We start from the raw sequence: 25,484 nt of genomic DNA, 5'->3' as shown, positions 1-25,484 counted from the left end.
GTATTATCCTTTTAGAGTTATGCACAATTATGAATCAAATTAAAAAATACACTTTCTTATATTATGACTGAAGAAGCACAACTGCAATACAAACATCAAAAATGTTACCGATGTTTATGGTCTCCTTTTTGCTCTAACCATAGAGATGTATAGAGAAATGCTAAGATTGCTGTTTCAAACGTAAATGTAAAATGTACATTTCAATGACAATATTACAGAAATGCAACTGGCACACTTAATCAAAGTTTTAGGCTAGCACATGTAAACAAGCCTTTTTATCCACTCCATGGATATTTAACAGAAAACAGTCCCCCCCATGGCATACTGTGAACACAAGAAGCTGTTGACTTTAGCAGTTAAATGCACCTCGAGCACTGTTGAAAATGAAGAAATGAACGACACAGGTAGAAACACCTGCAAAGCTGCAGAGGAGGAATGCACTTGCAAATGAATTGCCTGCTATCCAATAGATATATGAAACCTCTTAGCATGAAGCCACTGAATGGCAATACTGGACTGATGTGACTTGGGTTTGCTTTCTTCCAGCCTGCACAGTAGAAAATCTAATCCCATTTTTGAAGGAGATAGCACTTGACCCCGGGGGAGCTGAAGCTTAACTCACATATAGCTGAAATATTAGTTATAGGAGAACTAGCAAACACCTGTCTCTGCTTATTGATGCTGTTACCTGTTATCTGTTTCTAAGGCTTGAATTGTCAATTGCTCTTAGGTATTAAGGTATCAGTGCTTGGCAAAACTGTATTTTGTCTAAGCAGAAGATTATGACTGTTCTTCCAGATGTGGACCATCCACTTATTATTCAATACCTTCTCCTGTCTACTTATACTTCTGACCTGTATCGCTGTAGGTATTGTAGCTTAATCTGTATGGGGAAATTCCTAGCAAACATTTACCCAGCATAAGTACTGGATGAATAAATATATTAGATTATGAAGTTTTATTTCTTATACTTGTGTTCCATCATCTTCACCCACTGTGGGTTTCCAAGATTTAAATACTGACTTTTAATTTGCATACCCTAAAACATTTGAGCAATCCAATACACTGTAGAACTAATGATGGCAATACCTTGGATTAAAAAGGAGTTAGCTGTGTTTTCAATAAATGCAATTAATTCAGGAATTCACCTCTCCTCCCAGTTTTCCAGAGCTCAAAACTGATTGATTGATTGATTTAATTAAAGATATAGGATATCTGAGTAGAGTTGGTTCTTGAGTCATGGTGGACTTTAAGTTTCTTTTTTATGTATTTCAAATCATGGTTTTGTGAATTTAAGCTCTGTGTTCTCCTAGTGGTCAACTAGCTGACAGAAAATAGATCTGTCTAGTTAGAAAAACTATAAAACAAATCAATGTAAACAATAGATCCTACTTCTTGTTCTCCAGTGCTGCTGTTCTAACTACCCTCCATTCCCACGGAGATGATGGACAGCAAGCGAGAGACTCTCTGCCTCAAAGAGAGGGGAATGCTTTGGCCTGGCTGCCAACTGATAGAAGCAAATAATTAGACACTCTCTAATGATTCTTCTTTTGGGTTTTTTTTTTTTTTTTTTGTACGTGCTAGAATAGAAAGCATTGTACTCTGCATTAATGTTTCTAACGGAGGGCAAGACAGCATCCGGGGATGCCAAGTTCAGTTTCCTACTGGCACAGACAGATCCTTTTCTGCCCTGTTAGAAACATGAGATATTCAGGATAAAAGCAGAGTATTTATCAGATTTCTACAGCTACAGAGGTTCCTCATTGGGGTGTCTGGGTAAACAGTAGGGAGGGACACATTTTGAATGATAGTTTAAATATCAAAATGCTGTCATTTCAAAATTAACAAAGGAATTAACAAGTGGGCGTTAAGTCTACCTTTGACTGCGAACCATATAGGAGAAAAACATGGAAGGAAACCTGGCTAAGAGTAACTTAATTAGAGTAACTACTAATTCACCTACAAACTGAAAAATATTACTGTTCTGCTAATAATTCTTGAATTACCTGTACTTTCTCTTATACTCCTACCTGTATATTCAGGCGGACAAAGGCAAGTATAGTTATTTATTCCATCCACGCAAGTAGAATTATTTTCACAGTCATTGTCTTCACAGTCGTCAACGTTTACTTCACAGTGTTCACCTTCAAATCCATCTGCACAAGTGCACCTGTAACACAGAAAACAAAACTAACCACATGGACATTTTACCTGGGGAGATCAGAAAAGAAGTTCTATAATTAATAGGTACAATAATTCAGGATCGCTATAAATAATAGTAATAATTTATAATCACTGTGAAGGAACATGGTTGATATAATGTAAAACCCCCATATAATAAATGTTACCAGAATATTTTTCACATTTTAGATTACAGAAAAAAGCCTTCAAAATTCGTGCCTTAGTCTTTAGTTTAAAGAGCTTCTTAAATTAAGTCATTGAAAATTCCTTATGAAAAGCATGCTACCTTTATATTATAAGATTAGATTATATTTCTTATGGAAAGTGATCCTTTTGTTGTTTTAAAGTTAAACACATGGAAAAGACTGTGGAATCAGGGATTAGCATGTAATAGTGGTACTCCAGTATCATTCAGTTAAAAGCACCAATATAAAGCTCTGTTTAACATTCCATGCACAATATATCCATTAATATATAAAAACAAAGCCTGTATAAACTCTTCAAAACGGTATTTTTTTTTACTTTTAAGTATGTTTTTACAAAACAAATACATCAAAATAGTAAATATAAAAGATGAGTCAAACATGACTACACATACATTTTCATGTAATATGCACTGTCTATAATCTCTGCAGCTTTCATTAGAAGATTGCTTTGATTTTCAAAATATTCAGTGTTTAAACAAATAAATGAAAAAGGTCAAATTCTGAGACATGACTATGTCACTTTAAATTCAAGAGCCGTAGTATTAAGATGTATACGCTTAATTTTGAATAGAAAACTATTTAATCTTTGGGCAGAATTTGGATTTAAAAATAAGAATAATGTCATAATGAATTGCAGGATAATGAATGGTATCATTTTGAAGTGTCATTTCTAACAAGCTTGAGGTCTAGATTATTAAATGGCTAATAATTTCACATAAGAATGCTAAAGAACTTTATTTCATAATTCATGAAGTACATCTGGAGTAATTGTACTGTGTGATTAAATAACTCAAGATTAAAAATGCTCACAGCATGTTTATCTGCTGGCATAGTGAGTTTCTAATGAATCATTAATTTTCTCTTTCACTGGGATTTACATTTTATCATTTACATGCTGTCTGTTGAAGTAATACACACGACAACAGATGAATTGTGAGATTTTTTCAGCAGGGATCTAGCTAGCTATTAATTAGCTTAATGAAGTCAATACTATGTTGTCTTGACCTGATATGCCTCAACTAATCACAATCATTTGTTATTGTTTTTAACAGTTTCAACGCTTTAGAAGCTTTCCAAGGACGACAACACGGTCTGAAAACTTCAGAAGCACTGAAAATCTGCCTTTGTGCTGCACTTACCAGCAAACACAGAGAACCCAAAGATTAACACCAAAATTATTTCAGCGTATGAAACTCAGTAGTTTTCCATCTTGTTATTACAATTAAAAACAACCTACCAGAAACCATCTTTTTCTCCTTCTTTCAAATGACAAGTTCCACCATGGTGGCATGGGTTACTGATGCAGGCGTGAATGGGAATATCACAGTCTTGACCCTATGCAGGGAACAACAATTATAATTTAAGAAGAAAATACAGACACTAGTGGAAGGGAGCCAAATAAAACTTAAAGGTTGTTAAAGAGAAGCTTACATTTTAGCAAGCTTTCTCCTCTTCATTCAGTACCTACCTTGAAACCATATGGGCAAGTACATCTATAGAAGTCAACTGGATCATTGTTGCAGGTTCCATCATTTTTACATGGATTTGATAAACAGGGGTTACACTTAGCAAGAATATTAACATCCACGGGCCCTTAAAAATACAAATTGGATAGTCAGAAACAAACAACTAATAATTTATATTTGACAGGATATATCTGTCATGTTGCTTTAAGTTTTAAAATGAAATTTGTATTTTAAACTTTCTGGTGTTTCTATACTAATGGAATGCTGGACTGTCCTACATTCTTATTGACATGACCAAATAAATTTGAGGTTGGATTTTTCGTTTAATTATCACTCTTTTTTTTTTTTAAAAAAAAAAAAAAGAAGCTGACTCTAAAGTCATTTTCATATCCTCATTCTCTGAAGTCTGTACAGTTCTGATCCACGATAATTAGATTTCCTTTGTATTAATAATATGAAGAATACAATTTCAGCTGTTGACTCTTTAGGGGGTAAAAACTGTGAGAAAAAGGGTTCTCACAGTTTGCAATCCTTCTCTTGATGGTCTTACTGAGAACACTATTTTTAACGTATTGTTCTATCAATTGATTTTTTATCTGCAGGATCACAGAGATGGCAGAATAAACCAGTAAAATTACCTGTAAATTGCTTGAACACCTGCAAAGTCTAATGTAAATTGCATTTTCCAAACTATCTCATTGTAAATAGCTCTATATTGTGCCTTGCTCCCTTACAGGGTCAGCCCCAGTTCTGTGCATTACCGCATTAGCTGAATCTGTGTGCAAATGAGAGCTGCAATCCATGCAGTCTAGCTTCTTATATTAATGATTATAAAGACAGAATTCAGAGATGACTACTGACAAAATTTAAGTTTCAGAAGCCAGACTTCGGGCTTTGGCCTACGTAAATCTTATCTCTATTGTATAAATACTTTGAGAGATTTATTTCTTTCTCTGTTGTTTTACAATTTTAATGCAGCCTTGTCACAGCGAATTTTCAAGTTATGAACCATCAGGTTTGGTTTGGGTCTCTTTTTGTGTCAAACCACCAAAGAAATCACTGGTTATTTGTTAAAAATTAGACATTACCTGTATATAAATAAGTATTAATTTTCATACATTTTGTCATAGAAAAAAAGTTTGATTACTGAAAGAGAAAACCGGTGACTTGGCCAAATGCCTAATAAGAGAATGAACATACATTCTCTACTACCTCCAGCTCTATTGCCTGATGACATTACTGCCTCCAGCTTGATTTCAGATTTCACCTATGAAAAAAACAGGTGATTTGTGCATTTTAAGGAATAACCAGTGATTTCTTCTAACTAGACACAAAACCCTAGACTCCTGAGACCTACTGGTGGAACTCCATTACAGGTTTTACTCCAAATGAGCAGTCTTCCAAGCTGACAGGGCACTTTTACTGAGATATGGGGTTTTGGAGGTTTTTTTTAAACTTAGATTTCTTAACTTTCTTTACAAAATAAATCTCAGATAAGTCATTGTAAAGGAGCCGGCATGGAAGGAAGCCATGTGATTATAAGGATTCCTTAGGGGGTGTTAAACAAGGAGAGGGTGACATTTTTAATTTATTTTTTTAAAATTCTGCAGTTGCTGGTATCCTTCTATCTCACAGCTTGCAAGCAAATCTAAAGGGATGAACGCGGTCATCTGTGATAAGATGCTTATTGCCAAAGCCACAATCTTTATGGATCATTGACTATTCTTGTCTTCATTACCTTATTTTGAAAGAGAAATCTATAGCTGATTAAAGTTTCTGTTAGAGCTACAAACAGCAGAGGTAGAAGAGTTGAAACAAACACCATAGAATTAACATCTAGAAAGTCCCGCTTGTGTAGTCTAGACTATTGCTGATTATTGCTAGAGTACATTAAGAGGTTCTGTGAAAAAAAATAAGGTGCAAGAGGCACATACTTATATGAAAAAAATAATTTAACACTGTACTGTAGCCTGGAAGTCTGTGCTTCTTTGCCTCAACTGTTTATTCTGAACATCATATCCTCTTTTCTACTTTTCATGCAATATAATGCTAATTATTTGGCATGAATTAAAAAACATTTAGTAACTATGGTTTTTTTCCCAAACAGATTAGCAATCTAAATTTCACTTCCAAAACACAGCCAGAAAATGTGAACCTAAGTCTCAACAAGTTAGTAAAAAACACTGTATCTGATTTTGTGCTGTAAAGGTTTATTTCAAACTAGTGTATATGTAGTATCCAATAAAAAAAAATATCATTTTGATTAATCATTCTTTACTTGTAAGATCAAAAAATTGAAATGTTTCAGATATTTTTACAGAAGTCTAATGGAAAGGCAGCTCTGGAACCTATTTTCATTTGCACTATACCATTCCTTTCCTCTTTCTGCTTGCGCTAAAAGACTTGTATATGAAGAAGAATTGGTTTTATAACCTATTGTTTAGTTTTTCATAAGTAGACATATATTCTTGAATAAGCTCTAACTGGAACAAAATATCTTTACAATGAAAGAAAAAAAAAATGCAGTATTCTTTTGTAAAGAGTGAAAACCTAACTGTATTTTATTGACAAACATAGACCCACAGGTAGCTGTCTAACATTTTTCAAAAAAACATGACACAAAACCTCCCTTTCTGCTTCTAGAGAAACCTGTTGCAAGAGAAACTTTGAGCTCTGACATTTTTTGAGTTGTATTCTCTCTTGCACGTGGCCTCAAAATCAGTATCTACACTGACTCACTTATACTGAAGCTGCTAATGAAATCACTGCTTTTAGTACAATGCAGTGGAAACGATCATTTCAGTTAGATAATTTTCAGACCTAAAACCCAGGCTTTTAAAAGAGCAAGACTGTTCATACAATATGCCAAACGATATATCATGAAGAGTCAGCTGTAAATTCATCAAAGGGGAAAACAAACAGTAAACATGCGTGTCTTAGGAAAGAAGTTTGCTTGAGGTACACAAAAGGAAGGTCAGAAGGTCCGTTCTTAATCAGATCACCCATTCCAGATCTACTTATAACCTTACCTGGTATCAGAAAACCACAAGGCCCTGGAATCTCTAGAAGCAGGGCATGGATAGTAAAGGGGTAAAAGTAAAAGATTGAGAATCTGTTAGAGGCCACATGAAAAAAAGAAAAAAACACCCATAAATGTAGAAAAAGAACGGAAAGAAGAAAATACTATGGAATGATTCCTGGAGTAAAATAATTTATAAAATTAGAGGAAGGTACAGTGATTTTATGGAGCTTTACAACTGAGACTAGACTTCATTTTAAAATGCTCATTTTCACTGGGAACTATTCGTTATATAAGTAAAACTCAACCATGCATTTCACTTTCAATTGAATCCAGAGATACTAATAAGAGGGAATTATACACTACTCTTTTCCTGTAAATATATACACAGTAGCAGACCATCAACAGATATTCCAAAAACAGTCCTCTCACTCGTGGCCTAAAATTTTGCTTCTAATAGGAATATAGAGTCTTATAATTTCTATTCAGCAGTTCATTTTTAAGCAAAAGATAAAATTACTTATCTTTGAGTAACCGACACATAATGTCTTACAGGGCCATCATGTCACTGAAAAGCTGCTGATTTGCAATCTGTAATTACGAGCATCTTCATAGCATAGTGGCAGGAAAATTATTTTCTCTCAAAGGTATCCATAATACCAGATCTCCACTCTTGGAAATGAAACAAATACAGTTCTTACCCTGCATAATAATATAAAGGATATTTTCTGATGGGCAAGAGGGAGTAAGATGTATTTTTTGGATTGTCTGGCAGAAATTTAACAATGATTGTAGGCAGGGGTGATACAGTTTTTAAAACTGACAGAGCTGGAAAATAGCCAAACAGGTCCTTCACGCCCCTGGAAATATTCTTTCACTTATATCCCTACAACAGTGTGTAATAAGAGCATATCTGCAATCATGTTCAGTGGATGCTTGTAGAGAAAATGATCAGATTGGCCAGCAAATGTCCTATCTAAAATCAGAGTAAGAGACCGCAACAGATGAGTGTCATTTGCAACGAACACTGGCATGACCTCAGAGACGTACTGCTGAAAAACTGCAAGAAGGATTTGGAGGGAGAGACAATTCATTGGCATCATAAGCAACAAAATGGGTTCCAGTGGCTTTTGTTTACAAAAAAGTTTTTTGAACAGCAAGAGAAGACTAAACTGGATGAACATGCACTAAAGAACAATTTTGGATGAGACAAACTCCGACAAAGTCCTGTGTTTTTTTTAAGGAAGAAATTACAAAGCGATTAAGCTCACCTTTGAAGATACATTAAGAGATGAGTAAGTCAAAAGAGCTTGAAGAATACCTAGACTGTGAGAATAAGTTACTTCTACAAGACTTAAGACCATATTTATCTGATGCCTCAGAAATAACCATAAGCTTAGTAACAGCTTACAAGTATAAGCACATGTAAATTTTGTTGGGTTTTGGTTTTTTTTTTTTTTTTTTTTTAATTGGGGATTTCAATGTTTCTAAGTCTGGACCACGAAAAACGAAAATGCAGCAAATTTTTTTGTGTTTTCAAAATATTTAAGAAGGAAGAAATAGATGGAACAGGGGAAGAGTAAACAGCAAAGCAAAGAAAGTTCTCTCTCCAAGTGAGTGTTAAAGGTACTTTTCTAACAAAAAAAAAAAGTAAGGTTCAGAAAAAGAACCTAGGAATTAACAGACAATAATATAAGTTGTGATATAAATGCCAGCAACATTGCTGCCCTCATGGACATAAATACTCTTGCTTCAAACCCTGGGAAACCTCCCTGTATAACAACATTTTAGAATGAGACCTCTATAGAGGTAATCACATCACTTTATCTACAGGGGGGTTTGTTGGTTTTTATTTATTTATTTTCAATGCTTTCTTCTGAAATATCAGAGGAGGCATTCTGGAGATATTGATGCAATTAATTGCAGACTGCAAGGATTATGGATGTATTTAAAGTTTTTACTGTAAAAAGTCTGAAGGGAAAGGACATTCTTTGGCTAAGGGAAGCGTAGATGTTCAAACTGTAGTTCATGACTCAGACAGTACCAAGTACCTATGTACATCCATGTACTGAAAATTATTGTACTGCAAGTCCAAAGACTTTTTTCTCCATCTATTTAAAAAGAAATAGGCATTGAAGTCTTTAAAATAAATACAGTTCCTGAATGGAACTAATGGCTACATCCCCTAAGTATGAGGAGGAACGATGACAAGGCTGATGAAGATGCTATAATAAGTGTATTTAGAGCACAAAGGATTCTTATTTCACAGCTCAAATATTTGTAATATGTAAATATCAAAATTGATACTTCAAGGAGAACAAAACAACAACAGTACCTTGGCAAGTAAATTTTTTAGAAGGAGTTGTGAGAAGGAGTTTATCTGCCATTTCTCCAGGACCAGCACAACGTGCAATACCAGGTTCTTTGTATTCTGATTTTACCCAGTCAGATAGCCACTGCATGTTACAATCACAATAAAGAGGATTTGCTCCAATAGCCCTATGGGAAACAGACAAACAAAAAGGGAATAAAGTTTTAAATAATTTATTTTAAAACAAGAAGCCAGAAAACAGGTTGGCAAAAAAACCTTCAAACCACAAACCTGCTCTCTCTCCACCAAATTGACCGTGAGAGCATGAAGCGTCTGGATTTGGATTCTAAATCAAGAACTGATGGTTTTAGCAGTAAACTTGGTCCAGAAACCTAGTAGCTGCATTATGTGTGAACCTTGCAGAGCTAATACTAATTAGCTCTGTTTCACCCTTGGCATGTAATAGCCAAGATCAGCTGCATCAGCAGAATGGAACTGATACTGGGAAATTAAGTTAGCAAGAATAAAGTATTTCTTCCGAAGCAGCCAAGGCAACCCCACAGAATTCCACCCAGATATTTTTCCTTTTCAGTTTATGGCTCCCAGGCTGGTACAAACCATCTGTTTCTAAGCTTCCAAATTTGATTTAATTATTTCCTCTTTGGAGCTCTCCCACTGAACTCGGAGCTACGTGCAGAATTCTGTAAGAGGTCTCTGCTGCATAAGTAAATAAAACTACATTATCCTAGGTTTGTGGTAGGTACATAAGAATTGCCTTGTTACAAAAGCAAATCCATTTCTTTAAATAAATCTGGGGTTTTTTAAATTAAAAATAACTTAATAAATTTTGATTAAAAGTAATTTAGCTAGAGATTTTCACAATTAATTTCTGTAAAGGCTCCTTAAGTCTCTATTTACTCTGCTAGAAACTATAAATGCTCTTAAAACTCTAAGAACAATGATATGCTGTGTAGTTAATTTGGAGGACAGAAGCACTGTGCTGTTCTATAAACATGTACTCATGTTCCTTTTAAGAAATACAATAATCATAGAAATTTCAACCGATAATCTTGACATGTGCACACACTGTCAAATGGCAGTATCAGAACATCCTCATTCTCCAGATGTTTCAGTACTTTTTTTCAGATTGTTCCACAACTTTGGATCAATGGGTCTTCTAGAGATACAAGAAAATCTTTGGCAAGCAAAGGCGGTAGAAACTACCACTGCTGAAACACTCTCTTCAGCCACACTGAGCGGGAATCCCTCTCTTAATTACCGCTACATAATTCCAGCTGAACACAAGAAAATATCTGTCTAGTTGTTTAGCCAGGCTTAAGTCAGAGCAGTAACAGAAATCAGACCTAGTGATGGGCAACTTCCCATGCAAGGAGAAGCACCTGGAATTTGTCCACTCCATGTTTGCAAGACTGAATGTCAGCCTGAACTGAGACAACACAATCGCTCTGCTAAAATCAGAATGTTAGTAAAGACAAGTGGTGGCCATTAAGAAAAAAATAACAGCAACAACAACCAACAACAATATGTAAGTTTTACTGATATTTCATGCAATAAGCTAGTTTAATAATGGCATTTGAATGAATTATCAATGACTTAAAGCTTAATCAGTATCATCAATTTTTCTGAGAAACGGCAAATTAAGTGTAAACATCCTATACTGAACTAGAAACAGATAATTAAGTTTTTAAGAACTGCAGCTGTTTGAAACATAAAAGTCAGATATACTTAAAGGCACTAGTCAACTTACTCCTCAATTGCAAGCAAAGGTTTAATAACTATCTGTAAACACAATGAGGTAACCTGTTCTAATCTAGGCTCCCACTGAACATTAAAAGCAGGAAAAGTATTGCCTCAAATTATATTCTGAAATCAGATGCCATGTATTTAATGTCAACTTAACAGACACCGACACACAATCATAGAATAATTTAAGGCGCTCTGGAGGTCATCTAGTCTCATCTCCTGCAGAAAGCAGGGCTCACTTCAAAGTCAGAATGGGATTGCTCTGCGCTGTATTCAGCTGCGCTCTGAAAGTCTCCAGGGATGGAGATTCTTCTGCTTCTTTGGGCAACCTGTTCCAAAGCTGAACCACCCTCACAGTGAAGAATTTTTCATTATGTTCAAACTTCTCTTCTTGCAGCTTGTGACGGTTGACTCTTATTCTTCACTGGGCACTGAAATCTGTCTCCATCATTGCTATAATCCCCTTAGAGGCTTAAAGACTATTAGTTCCCTCCTTGGCATCTCCTTCTCAGGCTAAATAAGCCCAGTTCCGTTAGCTTCTCCTCAGAGTTCATAGGACCCAGCCACTTCCCAACCTTGCCTGCCCCTATCCTGGATTTGCTGCGGTTCATACACATCCACTTTGTACTGGAGAAACTGATATTCCAGATGTGGCCTCAGAGGGGGCAAGCAGAAGGGAGTGCTATTCTATAAAGCTGTACTTTCCTGAGGTGTACATCTGTCCTGAGGATAGACCACTATCCTCAGTCACCTGGCTGCTCACTTATTAATTCAGCCCAGAGCTTCTTTACCCTTCATTGCCATAAGGCCACATGGCAGACACATTCAATTTGCTGCTCACCAGGAGGCCCAGGATTTTTCTCCTGAGGTGTTAGCTCTCTGGCCAGTTCCCAGCCTGTACTGATGCACCAGCTTGTTCCAGAGCAGGTCTTTGCATTTTGTCTTTGTTCAACTACCTGAAATTTGCTAAACATGACATTAAAAGTACATCTGAATACTCACAGGTGTGATAAAGCTGAAAGATCATTAAAAGCTCCTTCAGGAACAACAGAAATATCATTGCCATGTAAAGACCTTAAAAAGAAAATAATCAGAATAATATATATGCATAAAAATCAGTGGGTTAACTTTGCAAATTTCACCTTCTGTAAACAGTTTTCAGCTTTTCAGATTTTTTTTCTTCCAGTTCCTCAGTGTTTCCGGGTTTTTTTCTTTTCTTTGTTTTTATGCTCTGGCAGCCTACTCGTTATTTGATTTTTTCATCCTGAATTTTCCTAAGAAATGTTAATAATATGATTCTTTGAAAGAATAAAGGTTGTGAAAAGTAGGCACACCTCTGTAATTACTGACTGGATTTAGGGACAGCAGAAGAGTTATTATTTCTGAATTTTTTCAGCCATTCCCTGAAATTCCCATTTATTATGTTCATACATTTTTTTTTAATATTTCATGGATGCATGGAAAATACAGGCATTGACTGTTTGCTAATATAATTATTAAGGTTCTTGCCCTAATTTGATAGTAAATTTGATGAACTAAAGACCTTACTAAGCATCAACACAGGGACAAGTGTTATCTCTCTTGTAGCAAACCTGCACAAAAATATATCTCTTTTTCTATAAATTCATTCAGTTACATTTATGTCTAACACATACAGAATTATGGTTCTTGAAATTATCCATATTTATATAAATTAATTGAAGTTATGTGCACAGACTTAAATAATGCCATGCTTGAGACATTTAATCCAACTGAGCTATTAAATAGTTATAAACTACCCAAATGGAAGCAAAAATTACATGTTCTGCTGGGGACTTTTGAGAAAGAATTTTTGCAGGTTTTTTTCCTTAATGACAAACTGAAGCTGTAAACTAAAATGACTGTTCTTTATTTTCCTGTGTCCCTTTTTCTGCCCTTTAAAGCATGTTTTTCCTAGTGGTAAAATAGAAAGCTTTCTTGGAACCAAAAAATAATTTTATTGATTTTCAATAGTTAACCATGAGGTACCGGCTTGGGAAATACTCCCATATTAAATGAAACAAGAAAGAAAGACAGACATTTATTGTTGGAATAAAAATCAACTGCAAAATCTCCTCATATATATCTAGGAATTTATACATATGGCATTTTTGTTAGACTTTAATGCTTATAACAAGGAAGATCATAACCCAAAAAAGAAATACAGCCAAGATTAAAAAGAAGAAAAGTAAAATTATATGCCTGTATATACAATGTTGTCCAGGGTCACATAGCTTCCTGTGTAGCATTTTGAGAATATACTTCCCCACAATGAAGTCACTTAAGATTTTTAAGGCTACATAATTATCACTCTAAAATACTTGATCGGTTTGAAAATCAAGTAACTTCCTACAGATTTGGTATCTCCTGTACACAAATAAAAATTCTGGAAAATAGCAATAGTTAAAAAAATAATACTTACAACAACCTAAGTGATTTCAACCCATCAAAAGTCCGTGCAGGGATACACCTCAAGCGGTTGTAACTAAGAATTCTGAAATTATATAAAAAATAGTCAGCAAGTATATTAGCCATTCAGTAAACAAAATGCAGAGCATGACCAAACCCAGCTTTTGCACACATAGCTAGTTAGGAAACAAGTTATTTTACAGCCTCCACAACAAGCAAGCTTTAATATCAACCAAATGCCCTTCCTTTCCAAGACAAAAAAAAAATAATACTGTAATGCTTCCAAAGAGTCACTGTTACATGTTTAAACTTACAAGGTGAGCAGCTGAGTCATGTTGCTGAAGCTCTGATTAGAAAGAGTGCTGATTCTGTTGTTACTTAAATCTCTATAAAAAATAAATTCAGAAATTCAGACCTTAAAATGACTGCACCAGTCCTGAAACACTGTAAGTTAAACTGACAGACACATTATTTTTATTAGTAGAAGTAGCATCATCATCGGTATCAACATTTAAAGCAGCGGATATTTTTATTTTCACATGCCATTTACAAGCCCAGCAAGTGTTTAGCTTGATCAATGAAAAGCATTTTCATTTCAACACAGATGACAAAGCAGCGCAATGCATTCTTATACAACAGCAATGTCCATCATGCTACTGAGTTAATAATGCAATCCTACAAGAACCCAAGTATGGAAATGAAAGTGATGTTCTAAAGTGGAAATCATTCTAGTCATGTCCCTAATGACACCTGAGTAAGTATCACCTAATACGTTACTTAACACTTATATGCTGAAGACATCAAAGCCCAGAGCTATTATTATAAAGAACACTAGCTAAGATTTATAGAGAAAGCCTTAACATCTTTCTTGTTGTTCAATATTCTAATGAATAAAATCTTGAGCATAAGTATGATGGAAGCTGGAGTGGCATGCTGGTAGCTTCAAAGATGGTAGCTTCAAAGAAGCTTTGAAGAAGCTCTATTAAATGTGAATATGGCTTGCTCTTTAGTCTCATATTGTACTTTGGTTTTCATTTTATCTTGACTATTTCACTATTGCCTATGGTATTTTGTGGTGAAATACCACATTTGTTTCTGAGACGACCTTGATATTTTAATTTAAGACTATTGTTGAATAGCTGTGCAATATACATATTTCTCCGCTTGAAATTTCATGAAAGTATGTAAGACAACTGATTCATAATAATAAACATATTAGGCAAGTATAACAGAGCGATCTATTCAAATAGAAAGGAAAAGTTAGAATTAAACAATTTTCCTTGTTAATCTGGAATCTGGGAGATTCCTCTGTAGTTCTTTGTTTGGCCACAGAAGAAGTATGCGTAGAGTTTTGGTTTTCCAAACACAGCTGAGGAATGTTCTCAACTTCATAACAGCAGTGTGAGGATACATTCAGAAGAGATTACAATAATGTGCCCCGCAGGTCTCATAAATAGAGACTGTTAATACTCATTTTATTTGCATTTTATTTACTGTTCATCTATAATTTATCATATTGCATGTCTGCTAAATCGTTTAGGTGTATTTTCTGATTAGGAGGTAAAATTATACAATTTCTGGCTGTGTTTGTCAAAAATGGACCATAAGTACCTAATCTCTGTGATGGAAACCTTGTCACTATGTCTTTAATTAACCTCATCTCTAGACATATACCTAGTCTCCATCAATACTGTTACCACACACAGTCCAATCTATACGCTTGCTTCTTGTACTGAGATTCCAAAGTTTGTATTTTCTGTGTGCTGCAAGTTAGATCTTGTATAACTTCCTTAAAAAATCCACAAATACTTCCTATAGGAATTTTCCTGATGTTATTTGCAAACTACAAGAAGTTTTGGAAACACGCTTTTTCTTAATTTGTGACCATGACCACTTTTTGCTAGCATGAGGTAAATAAAAGGAAATCAAGTTCTTGTTTTTGAATGCTGAACCATTTTCAATTTTTGCAGCAAAGCTCTAAATTTAAGGGATTTTATTATTCCCCTCCACTTTCTATTCTGATTATAATGAAACCACAAACTGCTTTCAGAATGTTACACAGTTCAACCTCAGCCTGTATAAATTTTTATAGTCCTAACAAAAACCACGGAATTACAGCCATTTACATCGACAGTCTTCCTGTTTCTCTCACTCTATCCTTACAAGGTACAGAAATCATATTCAAATCATTCATGAAGGAGAGGTAATAAATTTTAAGAGCAGTTAGTGATTTGCCTCAATTCACAGAGTGAGTCAGCAAGAAAGCTGGGAGTAAGGTGTTCTAGACAAGCTCTTTCTTGAGTCATTAAACCATATATTGTGGGAGAAACAGAGGGGGTTACATTCAAGTGTCACAACAGCTCTACGTGCTATTCCTTTGTGGAGCATACCACGGAGTGAAGCGTATCACACAGTGTTTCTTTTGTAAATTAAGTAATTCTAGTGCCTCTATGGAGCTGCGTAACAAAATGTTGTATTACCCTAACACCTTACCCTAATTACCCCAACTTTGTAAGTTCTTACATCTCTTTTCAGGTTAACAATAATTTCTGCTTATTTGCTTCCTTCACTGGAAGGAAATGTCCCTGTTTATAAAACGTGACTAAGTATATTATGTGTAGGATGTGATAAGTAGAATAAAATATCCTCCATTATAAAATGTGGTTGGGTATCTTATTTGCTAAACAACACAATACATTTTATGTTTTTTTCCTCTTATAACTAAAACCAGGTATAATGGAGTAGGGTATTTTGCTTTGGTTTTTTTTTTTTCATTTCAGTAGAGAATGTTGCTCTAAAACTACTTACATGAGTGTTAAATGCTTGTAGTTGGAAAGCTCTTTTGGAACAAGGGTAAACTGATTTCCATCCAAATAACTAAAATAGAGGAATAAAACATAGAGCATTATGTTTTTCATTAAAACAGTACCATCTTCATCCACTAATCTTAGAATCCAACAGTAAAGGTAGTAACAAATGAATACATAATATTTCTGTTTTATAAGAAACCTTGCTTACAAATTTTGGTGTTTAGAGACACAGTTGAGGACTTGTAGCCTAAGATCCAGATATTCTGAATATTATGAAGTAACAGTAATAACAACCAGCTCTTACGTAGTACTTTAGTATTTTCAATTATTTTGTAAAGACTGCAGAATGAGGTCTTTATCATCTCCGCTTCACACACACCTACAGGTGAAAAGTAAATCTGACTTCTGCGAGTCACAGTAAGCGTGGATTTTGAGCTACTGTAAATAGAAACAGACCCTGATATTACAGAGGTAGTAATTTAAAGCAGAAATAGCAAGGGCTGGTCCCAGCTCTAACAGCAAGCTCATTTGTGATGCCTGCAGTTCAGGTCACCTTCCCTAATTTCTCCCTGTATATTCCATGATATATCAGGCATGACACACTACAAGCCTGTTCCTATGGAGTATTATAGGGACTAAAGACAGCAATCAGTTACCCTTCACTAGAAAAGTTAGATTATTTCTTTTTTCCTCTTTGTAGGTAGGTATTGAGCATAATTCTCAATAACAGACTTGTTCGCCCTCAGAGTTAGCAGGTACAGAGCCATCAACCTGTATTGTCACCTGAGTTACAGGTGAAGGAAGGTGACAAGCCTTGCCGAAAAAGCTTCAAGTGTCCAGCCAGTCAGTACGAAGTGCAAGTGCAGGGGTTCTTCATGGAAGAAGGGCAATTACTTCAGAGATGATAAGAAGTCCTGAATTTACCTGCTTCTCTGCAATGGAGCAGACAGTGGCAGGCAGACTAAAGGTCTTTATTTTCTCAACTGGGGCAAACGACTTGCTGCTGGTGGTATCATGGTGGTATTACTTGTGTCTCCTGGAACCCAGGTGAAAACTACACCCTCATTATATTTTAGCCATCCAAATACTTGGAACACACTTGAGTTAAGAGTGAGCAGCGTCTGACAGAGACATTCTTTGATTGATTTTAAGCTTAATGCCTTTAAGTATGCTGCAGCATCTTTGGAAACTCTTGTCTTGACTAAATGGATGGGCTGAAACACAGTTAAATTTAATGAAATAACTGTCTACATCTAATCAAAAAGCTTTTTCTTTATTTTTTTTTTCTTCCCTTGGACCATGCCTTCCTTAGGGCTGCCTGCCAAATCCAAAATACGTGTCTCAACAAGTTTTATGCTTACTCTACATTAATGGCATTACATAAGTGGCCCTGAATGAAGCATGGGCTCATATTACTTAATTATTAAAAAAAAGAAACCAACAACATTTAAACTTTTTGAAGGAGTAAGTATTCTGAGAAAATTCTTTTATCGAAAGATAAATTAGGATATATTGCTTTAGCTTCATTAGAACTGAAGTACTACAAGTATCCACTTGGCTGATAAAAATTCCTCCTTGTTCAAATGAAGCAACTATTAAGATATTTTATAAAACACATGAAGAGTATATCTTGGAAGGGTTATGCATGATAATGAACAAGAAGACTCAATCAGTATGCAACTGCTACCAGGAACCACCTCCATTATCCTTTTGAAAAATATGCAAAATTGCATGCTTAGACACTAATTAAAGCATACAAAATCGTACACAAATGAGTTTTCAGTCACAGTCAGGGTTCCACTTGCAATTCCAAAAGTATCTCTCTTTAGCTGCTTAATTTTACATTGCACTGATGCCTTTAAATTGTCAAATTGTATTTATTAGGCCAGATTATATTTAATTAAGTCATCTTCTATTCGAGAAAAAACCCACCAAAACCTAATGGAGTAAGTTATAGGCTTATATAGCTGTGTGCTAATTTGAGTTCTTAATAATTTCTCTTCATTAATGACTAAAGCCTTTTGGATGCTATTAAGCAGCAAACTAGTGGTGGACATTTCAGAATCTTCTATATAATACCAAATGGTAAAACAATAAAACTGTTACAGTGACTTAAGATACACAGTGATGATGTCTTATGAAAAAGCACTACATTAATCAGTCATTATGAAGCATTAGTAATTTAATATTAAATACTTGATGATTGTAACACAAACCCAACTTTTTTCTTGTCAATGATTTCAGTCTATTTCTTTCAGTCTTGTGATCTATCTGATCAAGATTCAAAACAGATTAATAACACAAGTTTTAGGTTTATATTTTCCCCTTCATAATGCATAAAAATTGACTTATCTAGTCTTATGAGTAGCTTATTCAGATATTATCTTCAAAAAATACATGAGGTAGCAGGCTCTCTTTCATATCAGTTACTGTCCATATACTGTCCATCTGCATATTCAAATTGTATCTTTTCATAAAATGCAATCCTTACCATTTTTCTCATATAAAAACGCATCAAGAGATTAATAAAATATCCCAGATTGTATAAGACTGCCTATATGAAAAGCTAGACTTTGTATTAAAATGTCTTTTTGAAATATCACAAACCCATGTTCATTATGAAAATATGCAAACACATTAATAGATTATTTGCTTTTTGCCTTTTCATGTAACTGAACTTCATTCCTTTCGAAACAGTGACCATTGATTAATCAGATTCAGTTCCCCATATTTTAAACCATTGTTACATGACATCCATGTTCAGTTATATGATGGTTCAATGTTGGAGATATAAATTCTGAGAACGATTACAATTTTATATATACGTATTTTTAAAGCTTTCCAGTAATTTCAACTGATCTCCTGAATCCAATTCTGCATTTTCTTCTCCCCTCATTCTTGAACCTGACAACATAAATCTGACATTGGTTTTCATAAAAGGGACAAAAGTGTGCCACTTACAGTTCAGTTACGTCTTTTGGGATGCCTTTGGGCAAAGCTTTTAGGCCTTTGTTGCTGCAGCGAACTACCGTGTCTAGACAAGTACATTCTGCAGGACAGCGGGACAGCGGAGAGCAGCTATTGTCATCGTTTCCTGGTTAATAAAAACAAATGGATGCTAAGCTTGCTATACAACCATCACTTCAGTATTAGCAATAATATCCCACCTGGAATTCCTATAAGCAAACATGATATTCCTACATTCTAATATCTCTAGGTAGGGAAAACTTTAATTGATCTCTGGAAACCATCGCTCCAAGAATTTACATTTCAAGTGACACTTTATTTAGTACAACGCTGTTTTACTAGGTAAAAATGCTATTATATGGAAAAAAAAGATCATTAAATAAAGAAAAAAACTTAAAATGAAAGATAATAAAGAAAAATCTGTTGATTTTCAAAAGTAACAAATCATTAAAAATAAAGAAGGTCCCCTTAGAGAAAAGGTACAGCCTTGAAAATTGATAAACTAATAATGCAATAAATGGAAGCATGTGTGAGAGAGATGCAAGACAGCAATCATTTCTTTTTATTAAGCGTTGAGGAAGTCACAAACTAAGCAAAATGGCATGGTATTTGATCAAATAACCTGAAAGAGTGCTGAATTCAAGCATCAGCATCTGAAGTACAACATTTGATCAGTTTAATTTTTATATTATCTCTAAATTATGATTTACACTACTGAACATAGACAAGAAACAATTTTGAAAGCACATATACAATTGTCATGTGCTTGTGATCATGCAAAAATGGGTGGAAGATGGGAGGAAGATGAAGTTACTTAAAGCAAACCACTTTGGGATCTATGGGAATCATGCAGCTATACATATGAAAGCCGAAATTATAAAAAGTTCAAATATTAATTTTCTTACCATCATCGCAGGTAAAATCCTGAATTGCCACATCCTGGATGGGAATCTCTTTGAGGAAGTAGGGTTTTTGGCAGCGAGGGTTCCCCGTCACGATGCGTTTCTTCCTTAGCCAGTCCCCAAGCCACGCGAGATGGCAGTTGCAGTTGAAGGGATTGGCCAAGAGGTTTCTGAGAACCGCAGGAAAGTTTACTTCGAATTACACCATTTTTTTCATCCTAAGCATTCTGTTTCTATTTTCAAAAAGCTAAGCTTAAATATCATTCTTCAAACAATACTATGTACAAACCATAGGTGAAAGCCATAATTTAGGCTCTTTGTGGTGAATCTTGATATAACTCGTTTGGAAATAATTTAAAACTGTCAAAGACCTGACTTGTTGTCAAGCCACTCTGTACTGATAATGCAATAATTTCATATAGAGATGAAGGCTGATTACATTACATTATTAGCTTTAACCTGACAACAGCTATTCCATTAATTTGTCATCTCAAGATTTCCATCTTTTATTTGCTCCAGAGAATAAGTTTCCTATCTGAAGTGACAGCTAAGTTGATTACATGCCAGTTATAAAAATGAATTTACTTCTAGAACTCTCACTACTTTTGGCATCTCCTTACTTCAGCACAAACCTATCGACAACTCCATTATTTATAAACATGTCATCCTTAATATGCACAAATTAGTCACTTGGTGCAAAGTGTCACTTTTTATGTAAAAAGTGGATTAAGTACTTTCCTGAATGATGCTACCTACAAAAAGCATTTCTTCAGTAAACTGAACAGCAGCTTCACTCACTGTTTTCCCTTCCCTTAAATTATATCACATTTAAATAAAAAAAGGGGTGCTTCTTTTTGTAGAAAATAAAACTAAAATTCCATTATAAAACATGTATGAATTAAGATCCTCAGTAGGTTGAAGAAATTTAAGATAATAATTGGATGGCACAGGGCAGAAAGACAGATTCGAACACAGTGATTCGCCCAGCGGCGACTGGCGATGCCTACCCAAAATGTGGGTTCCTACCCTGGCTCAGATCAGGGGGTTTCCGCGAGGGGGGCGAGCAGGATGGTTCTCCTGCCTTCTCAGGCACTTCTGGAAACCAGCTAATGCTGCATCAAAAGGCACCATGAAAGCATACTCTTCATGTGTCCAATATGGTCCAGAAAACAAACTTTCTCAAAAATCCCTCTACAAACTCTTTTTCCCCTGAAGTTTACCTCATGCTGTGAAATGATACAGTAAACCGTTAACAGAAATGTCCCCCAAAACGTTAGAGGTTTAAATTTGGGTAAGGTAAAACACAAACATGACTTACAAGGTAGAGAGCGAATGCAGCGTATCGAAGGAGCCGGGCGCCACGGTGGTGATCTGGTTGTCGTACAGGGAGAGCAGGCGGACTGAGCTCAGGCCCGTGAAGCTGTCGTTTCCCACACAACTCACACGGTTGCTCCTCAGCATCCTGAGAAAGAAAGGAAGGAAGGACCGGCATTTCTTAGCTTAGCCCCAGCAGGGGCTGGAGGTGAAATGGTGGCCTGAGCAAGGGCCAAGAGGTATTACTCCAAAGGGACTGCAGCGCAGTGACCCCTGTGCCACCCATGCCTCCTCTTCATGTTTCCAAGCCTAATGACTCCAGAACTGCTACTTCCATGGAGCAGAGGTTGTACCAGCTGACCTCCTTTTGAGGCCCCTTCGACCAGAGTTTTCTTAGGATAAATTCTAGAAACCACTTCTACTACTTTCTCAAGCATTTCAATTAAATAAAATCCGGCTACCCTGGCTCCTCCTCTGCATGACTGTAAGATTAAGTAAAATTTTCAGACTACTAATCAAGAAACACCTATTCTAAAATCTGTCATATATCTGTAAATCATACGAGCTTTGAAGTTTGCCGTTTTCCTACCTGTCCATCAATAGATGAATATATTTTTCCCCACACTCTTGTCTAAGCATAGCTGTTTCTAAGACTTTTAGCAGCTTTAAATGCTAAAGTTATAAATTATAGGCCTGATTTATTAAAAATACTTAATGTCTATGGACAGCTGAAGCTCCAAAGACCATTTAATCTTCGCTCTGCTTTGCTGATCAGAAGGACAGGGCCTCTGAAGAAGGCCAAGAAGCTGTGGATTATATAAACATCTTTTTTTTTGAGTGGAAAGAGCTAAACTGCCTTCATGGAAAGAATGAAATGAGTTCAAGCTCTAGTGCTTTTGCTCCTCCCTTCACTGTTGAAATGACATTAAAATTACTTAGGAGAGAATAATTTCCCACATTTCAATATCCAACGGAATAATTTTTTCCTTTAGCAAAATTCCCAGTAATGGTTGAGCTGCACTGAATCAGACTCCATTACGTAAAATGTGTAATTCCCATGCAAAATTGTGTTACTTTAAAGCAGATGATTATTCCCATTGCCATTGCTGCAGTTGGATGTTTATCCATTCTCATCCACTTCATCGTTTAAGAGGACTCATAATTTCTGTAGTCAAGTAACCACAACAAAGAATTTCAGCTACATTATAACCATAATTAATAATTAATGAATTCATATCGTGTATGATAAACTTTTTGTAAAATAGAAACAAAAACTAAGATATGCTTGAATAAGCCATCGCTAATCCTCCAAAAGCAAAAGTTTTAGAGAATTACTTCAAAAAATACCTGGCAGAAAAGAAATAATTAGACTCACAGTGTTTTGAGACTTTCTAGTCCTTTGAACATTTTGTGTCGAACACTTTCCAAGCGGTTGCTAGTGAGCAATAGTTCATTCACACCAGAGGCTCCGTCAAACGCTCCTTCTTCGATATCAGTAATCTTGTTATTGCTCAGGTTTCTATTACACATTAACAGAGGCAGAGAAAAACATGTTTTCTTTTTCAAATACCCTAAATTGACTGTTAAATGCTGAAGACTGCATAGATTTCAAGATACTGAGTTACTGTGCAAAAGCAACAAATGTATTGTTCAGCTTCAAATTAATAAAAGCAAAATTCAATGCCCTGCTAATAAAAAATTAAAGATTTTTAAAACAATCATTGGAAAATGTTTTTAAATAATGGCGATTACCCAGCCCATGCTGCTGCCACACAAGAACATCTTTTCATAGTTTTGAATCTTGTCAGTGGCCGTATATTGTTGTCACGTGTCCAGTCCTTGTAGCATTATTAGATGAATTAGTAACAAAATGATAATCTGTGAGTACCAAGCACAACTAACCACTCTGATTTCTTTATTTCATCTTGGTAGACACAAATATGAGAAACCAGTATAAACAGCAACATATGTAAATGAAATGTGTGAATGTAAACAGCAAATGAAATGTTAATCATTTATGACATTAGTTAAAAAGGAGGGTTTATAAGCAAGAGAGTTCATTTATCTGCAGTTCACATGCAAAGCAGATTAAAATGTGGGAAAATGACCTAAAATACTGCCAAAATATTTAGTGTTTATAGTTTTTAGTTGTAATATGGAAATCACATCCCAAATGGGTAGTATCTCTACTATATATACAAAAACATAATGTTAACAACAGACATTTTCTTAAAGATTTTTCATGTTATTCTTGCCTCCTTGTGTTTTGTTTTTTTTCATATAACTATTTATACATATTACAGGAGTACATTATCTACACGCTAAACAGTGTTATAATACACCAGTGATTTTTAAAAAGCTCTTAGAAATGCTCTGAGACAAGGTAAAATGAAGTGAAGCTAAAATCTTCTTATTTGATGGAATTAATGGCGTTGGGAAGAAATTCAAACATTATTTGATGCAACTTCTAGGACAGCATTTTAATTGTTCAAATCAAGATAATATTTGTCAGAAGAAAAATTCACACACTTGCCAGAATGATCTGGGGCCATTATCCAAGATACAGAAAACAAGGAGCTGAGGCTTAATCTTGAGTGCTGACTACTCATCTCTACCCTAGCTGTAATTTAACATACACCTTGCCTGTGATGAAGGATACAATCATCGCTTTCATTTAATTTCACAGTGGAGCTGTTCCGTCTCCTGTAAGGCGCTGCACAAGACTGGAAGCAAGAAACTCATTATTTCTCATCACAGCTGGCTTATCTGTGTCAATCCCTTATTTTCCTAAAATCTTATTTGTTCCTGGTGTAACATGGATACCACTTCATCCACTTCACAGGGATATTTTAAGGATTAATGTTGCATAGCTAATCAATGATGCAGTACATACACATGCTTTATTACTGATGAACCATCAAATCAATTAAACATTTAGGTCCCAATTTTTCAATGTCATCTGTGCAGAAAGACCTTTGCACCTATTTGAACATCCAGAAGAAATATGAGCCCCACAAAAATACAGAATTCACTCGTATTGGTGTCTCTGTAACATCACTACCTCACTGCCTTCCAGTCACGCTTAACCAGTCACTGCATTATTCTCTAAATTGAAGAATGTTGTTACAACTGATAACTATATTAAGAAGTCACGGAGTGGTATTATTCAAAATGTTAACTTTTCATTAACATTTTCTCAATTTTGTTCCTCCTCAATTATCCAGGTTTCAAAGCTCTTGGGAGTTCCAGCAGAGCGCCACACTGAGGCTGATTAATATTCTTCCTTTTCTTTCTTTCATCTTGAACAGCTCCTCAACTAAAAAGCAGCAAACTAGCTTTAGATGACACAAAATGTTTACTATGCTACCTTTATAGCCTGAAAACATGTCATTACTAATAGGATATTCCTTTTTCCCCATTTTTCTTAAATACGAAGAACCGATGTATGTGTGTGCATGTGTGGGTGCATGTGTATGTATGCCGCATCAAGTGCTTCATTTATTTTAAAGGCACTCTGTAGCCGTGAAAAGTGCTCATCTGAGATCCTTGAGGAATGAAGAAAACTGAGTGTCTACTGTACAGCACCGGAACACTGCTGTGCCAGACTTTCCTACATTCTTTTTTTAGGTATCTGAGCCCAATCCAAAATAGCAAGGTGTACTCAAGTGCATAGGTCAAAAGCAAAGTTGGGTTTTGGTGGTTTTTTGTTTTTTTTTTTTTAATCTTTGGCATACTAACTAACAAAAAAAATCAGGAATAAGTATTTAACTATTTGTGATCATGACAGCTGCCAGCAAGGATCTAAATAAGGCTAACAATAGTTTAAATAATACCTACTGTTAGCCTTATTAAGTAATACTATTGCTCCCCTTGAGATTTTGGTCATTAGCAACGCAGACTGAACTTTTTACAAATGGTAGTAACTTGGTGACTACATTGAAAAAGCAGCGCATCATTTTCATTGGTCTATTTTTACTTGCATTTTTCTTCACCTACTATTTACGCTTGGATTTAATCCTGAAAAGATTGAGCAGAGTCACTAAGTCTAACTAAATGATGTACTCTCAAATATGTCTTGTACATAAGCTAAAGAAAAGCTTTTCATAGACTTATTTTT

At 35.3% G+C, this 25,484-nt stretch overlaps 1 protein-coding gene across 5 annotated transcripts in view; it reads right to left on the bottom strand.

The window, feature by feature from the left end:
* Positions 1-25,484, bottom strand: part of SLIT2 (slit guidance ligand 2) — a 257,533-nt gene that overhangs the window by 31,178 nt on the left and 200,871 nt on the right. For all 5 annotated transcript variants that reach the window (XM_074147922.1, XM_074147924.1, XM_074147926.1 and 2 more), the window contains 12 exons: positions 22,743-22,886; positions 21,372-21,515; positions 20,057-20,223; positions 19,146-19,278; positions 16,183-16,251; positions 13,689-13,760; positions 13,388-13,459; positions 11,950-12,021; positions 9,208-9,371; positions 3,856-3,980; positions 3,625-3,722; positions 2,031-2,170 (listed from right to left, as the gene is read on the bottom strand). In XM_074147922.1, coding sequence (XP_074004023.1) covers positions 2,031-2,170; positions 3,625-3,722; positions 3,856-3,980; positions 9,208-9,371; positions 11,950-12,021; positions 13,388-13,459; positions 13,689-13,760; positions 16,183-16,251; positions 19,146-19,278; positions 20,057-20,223; positions 21,372-21,515; positions 22,743-22,886 — 1,400 coding nt within the window. The remainder of the gene's footprint in view (positions 1-2,030; positions 2,171-3,624; positions 3,723-3,855; positions 3,981-9,207; positions 9,372-11,949; positions 12,022-13,387; positions 13,460-13,688; positions 13,761-16,182; positions 16,252-19,145; positions 19,279-20,056; positions 20,224-21,371; positions 21,516-22,742; positions 22,887-25,484) is intronic.

The sequence above is a fragment of the Numenius arquata genome, chromosome 5, assembly GCF_964106895.1.
Source record: "Numenius arquata chromosome 5, bNumArq3.hap1.1, whole genome shotgun sequence".
Classification (NCBI taxonomy): domain Eukaryota; kingdom Metazoa; phylum Chordata; class Aves; order Charadriiformes; family Scolopacidae; genus Numenius; species Numenius arquata.
Note: the sequence above shows the minus strand (reverse complement) of the source record. Positions and strands in the feature narration are given on the sequence as shown.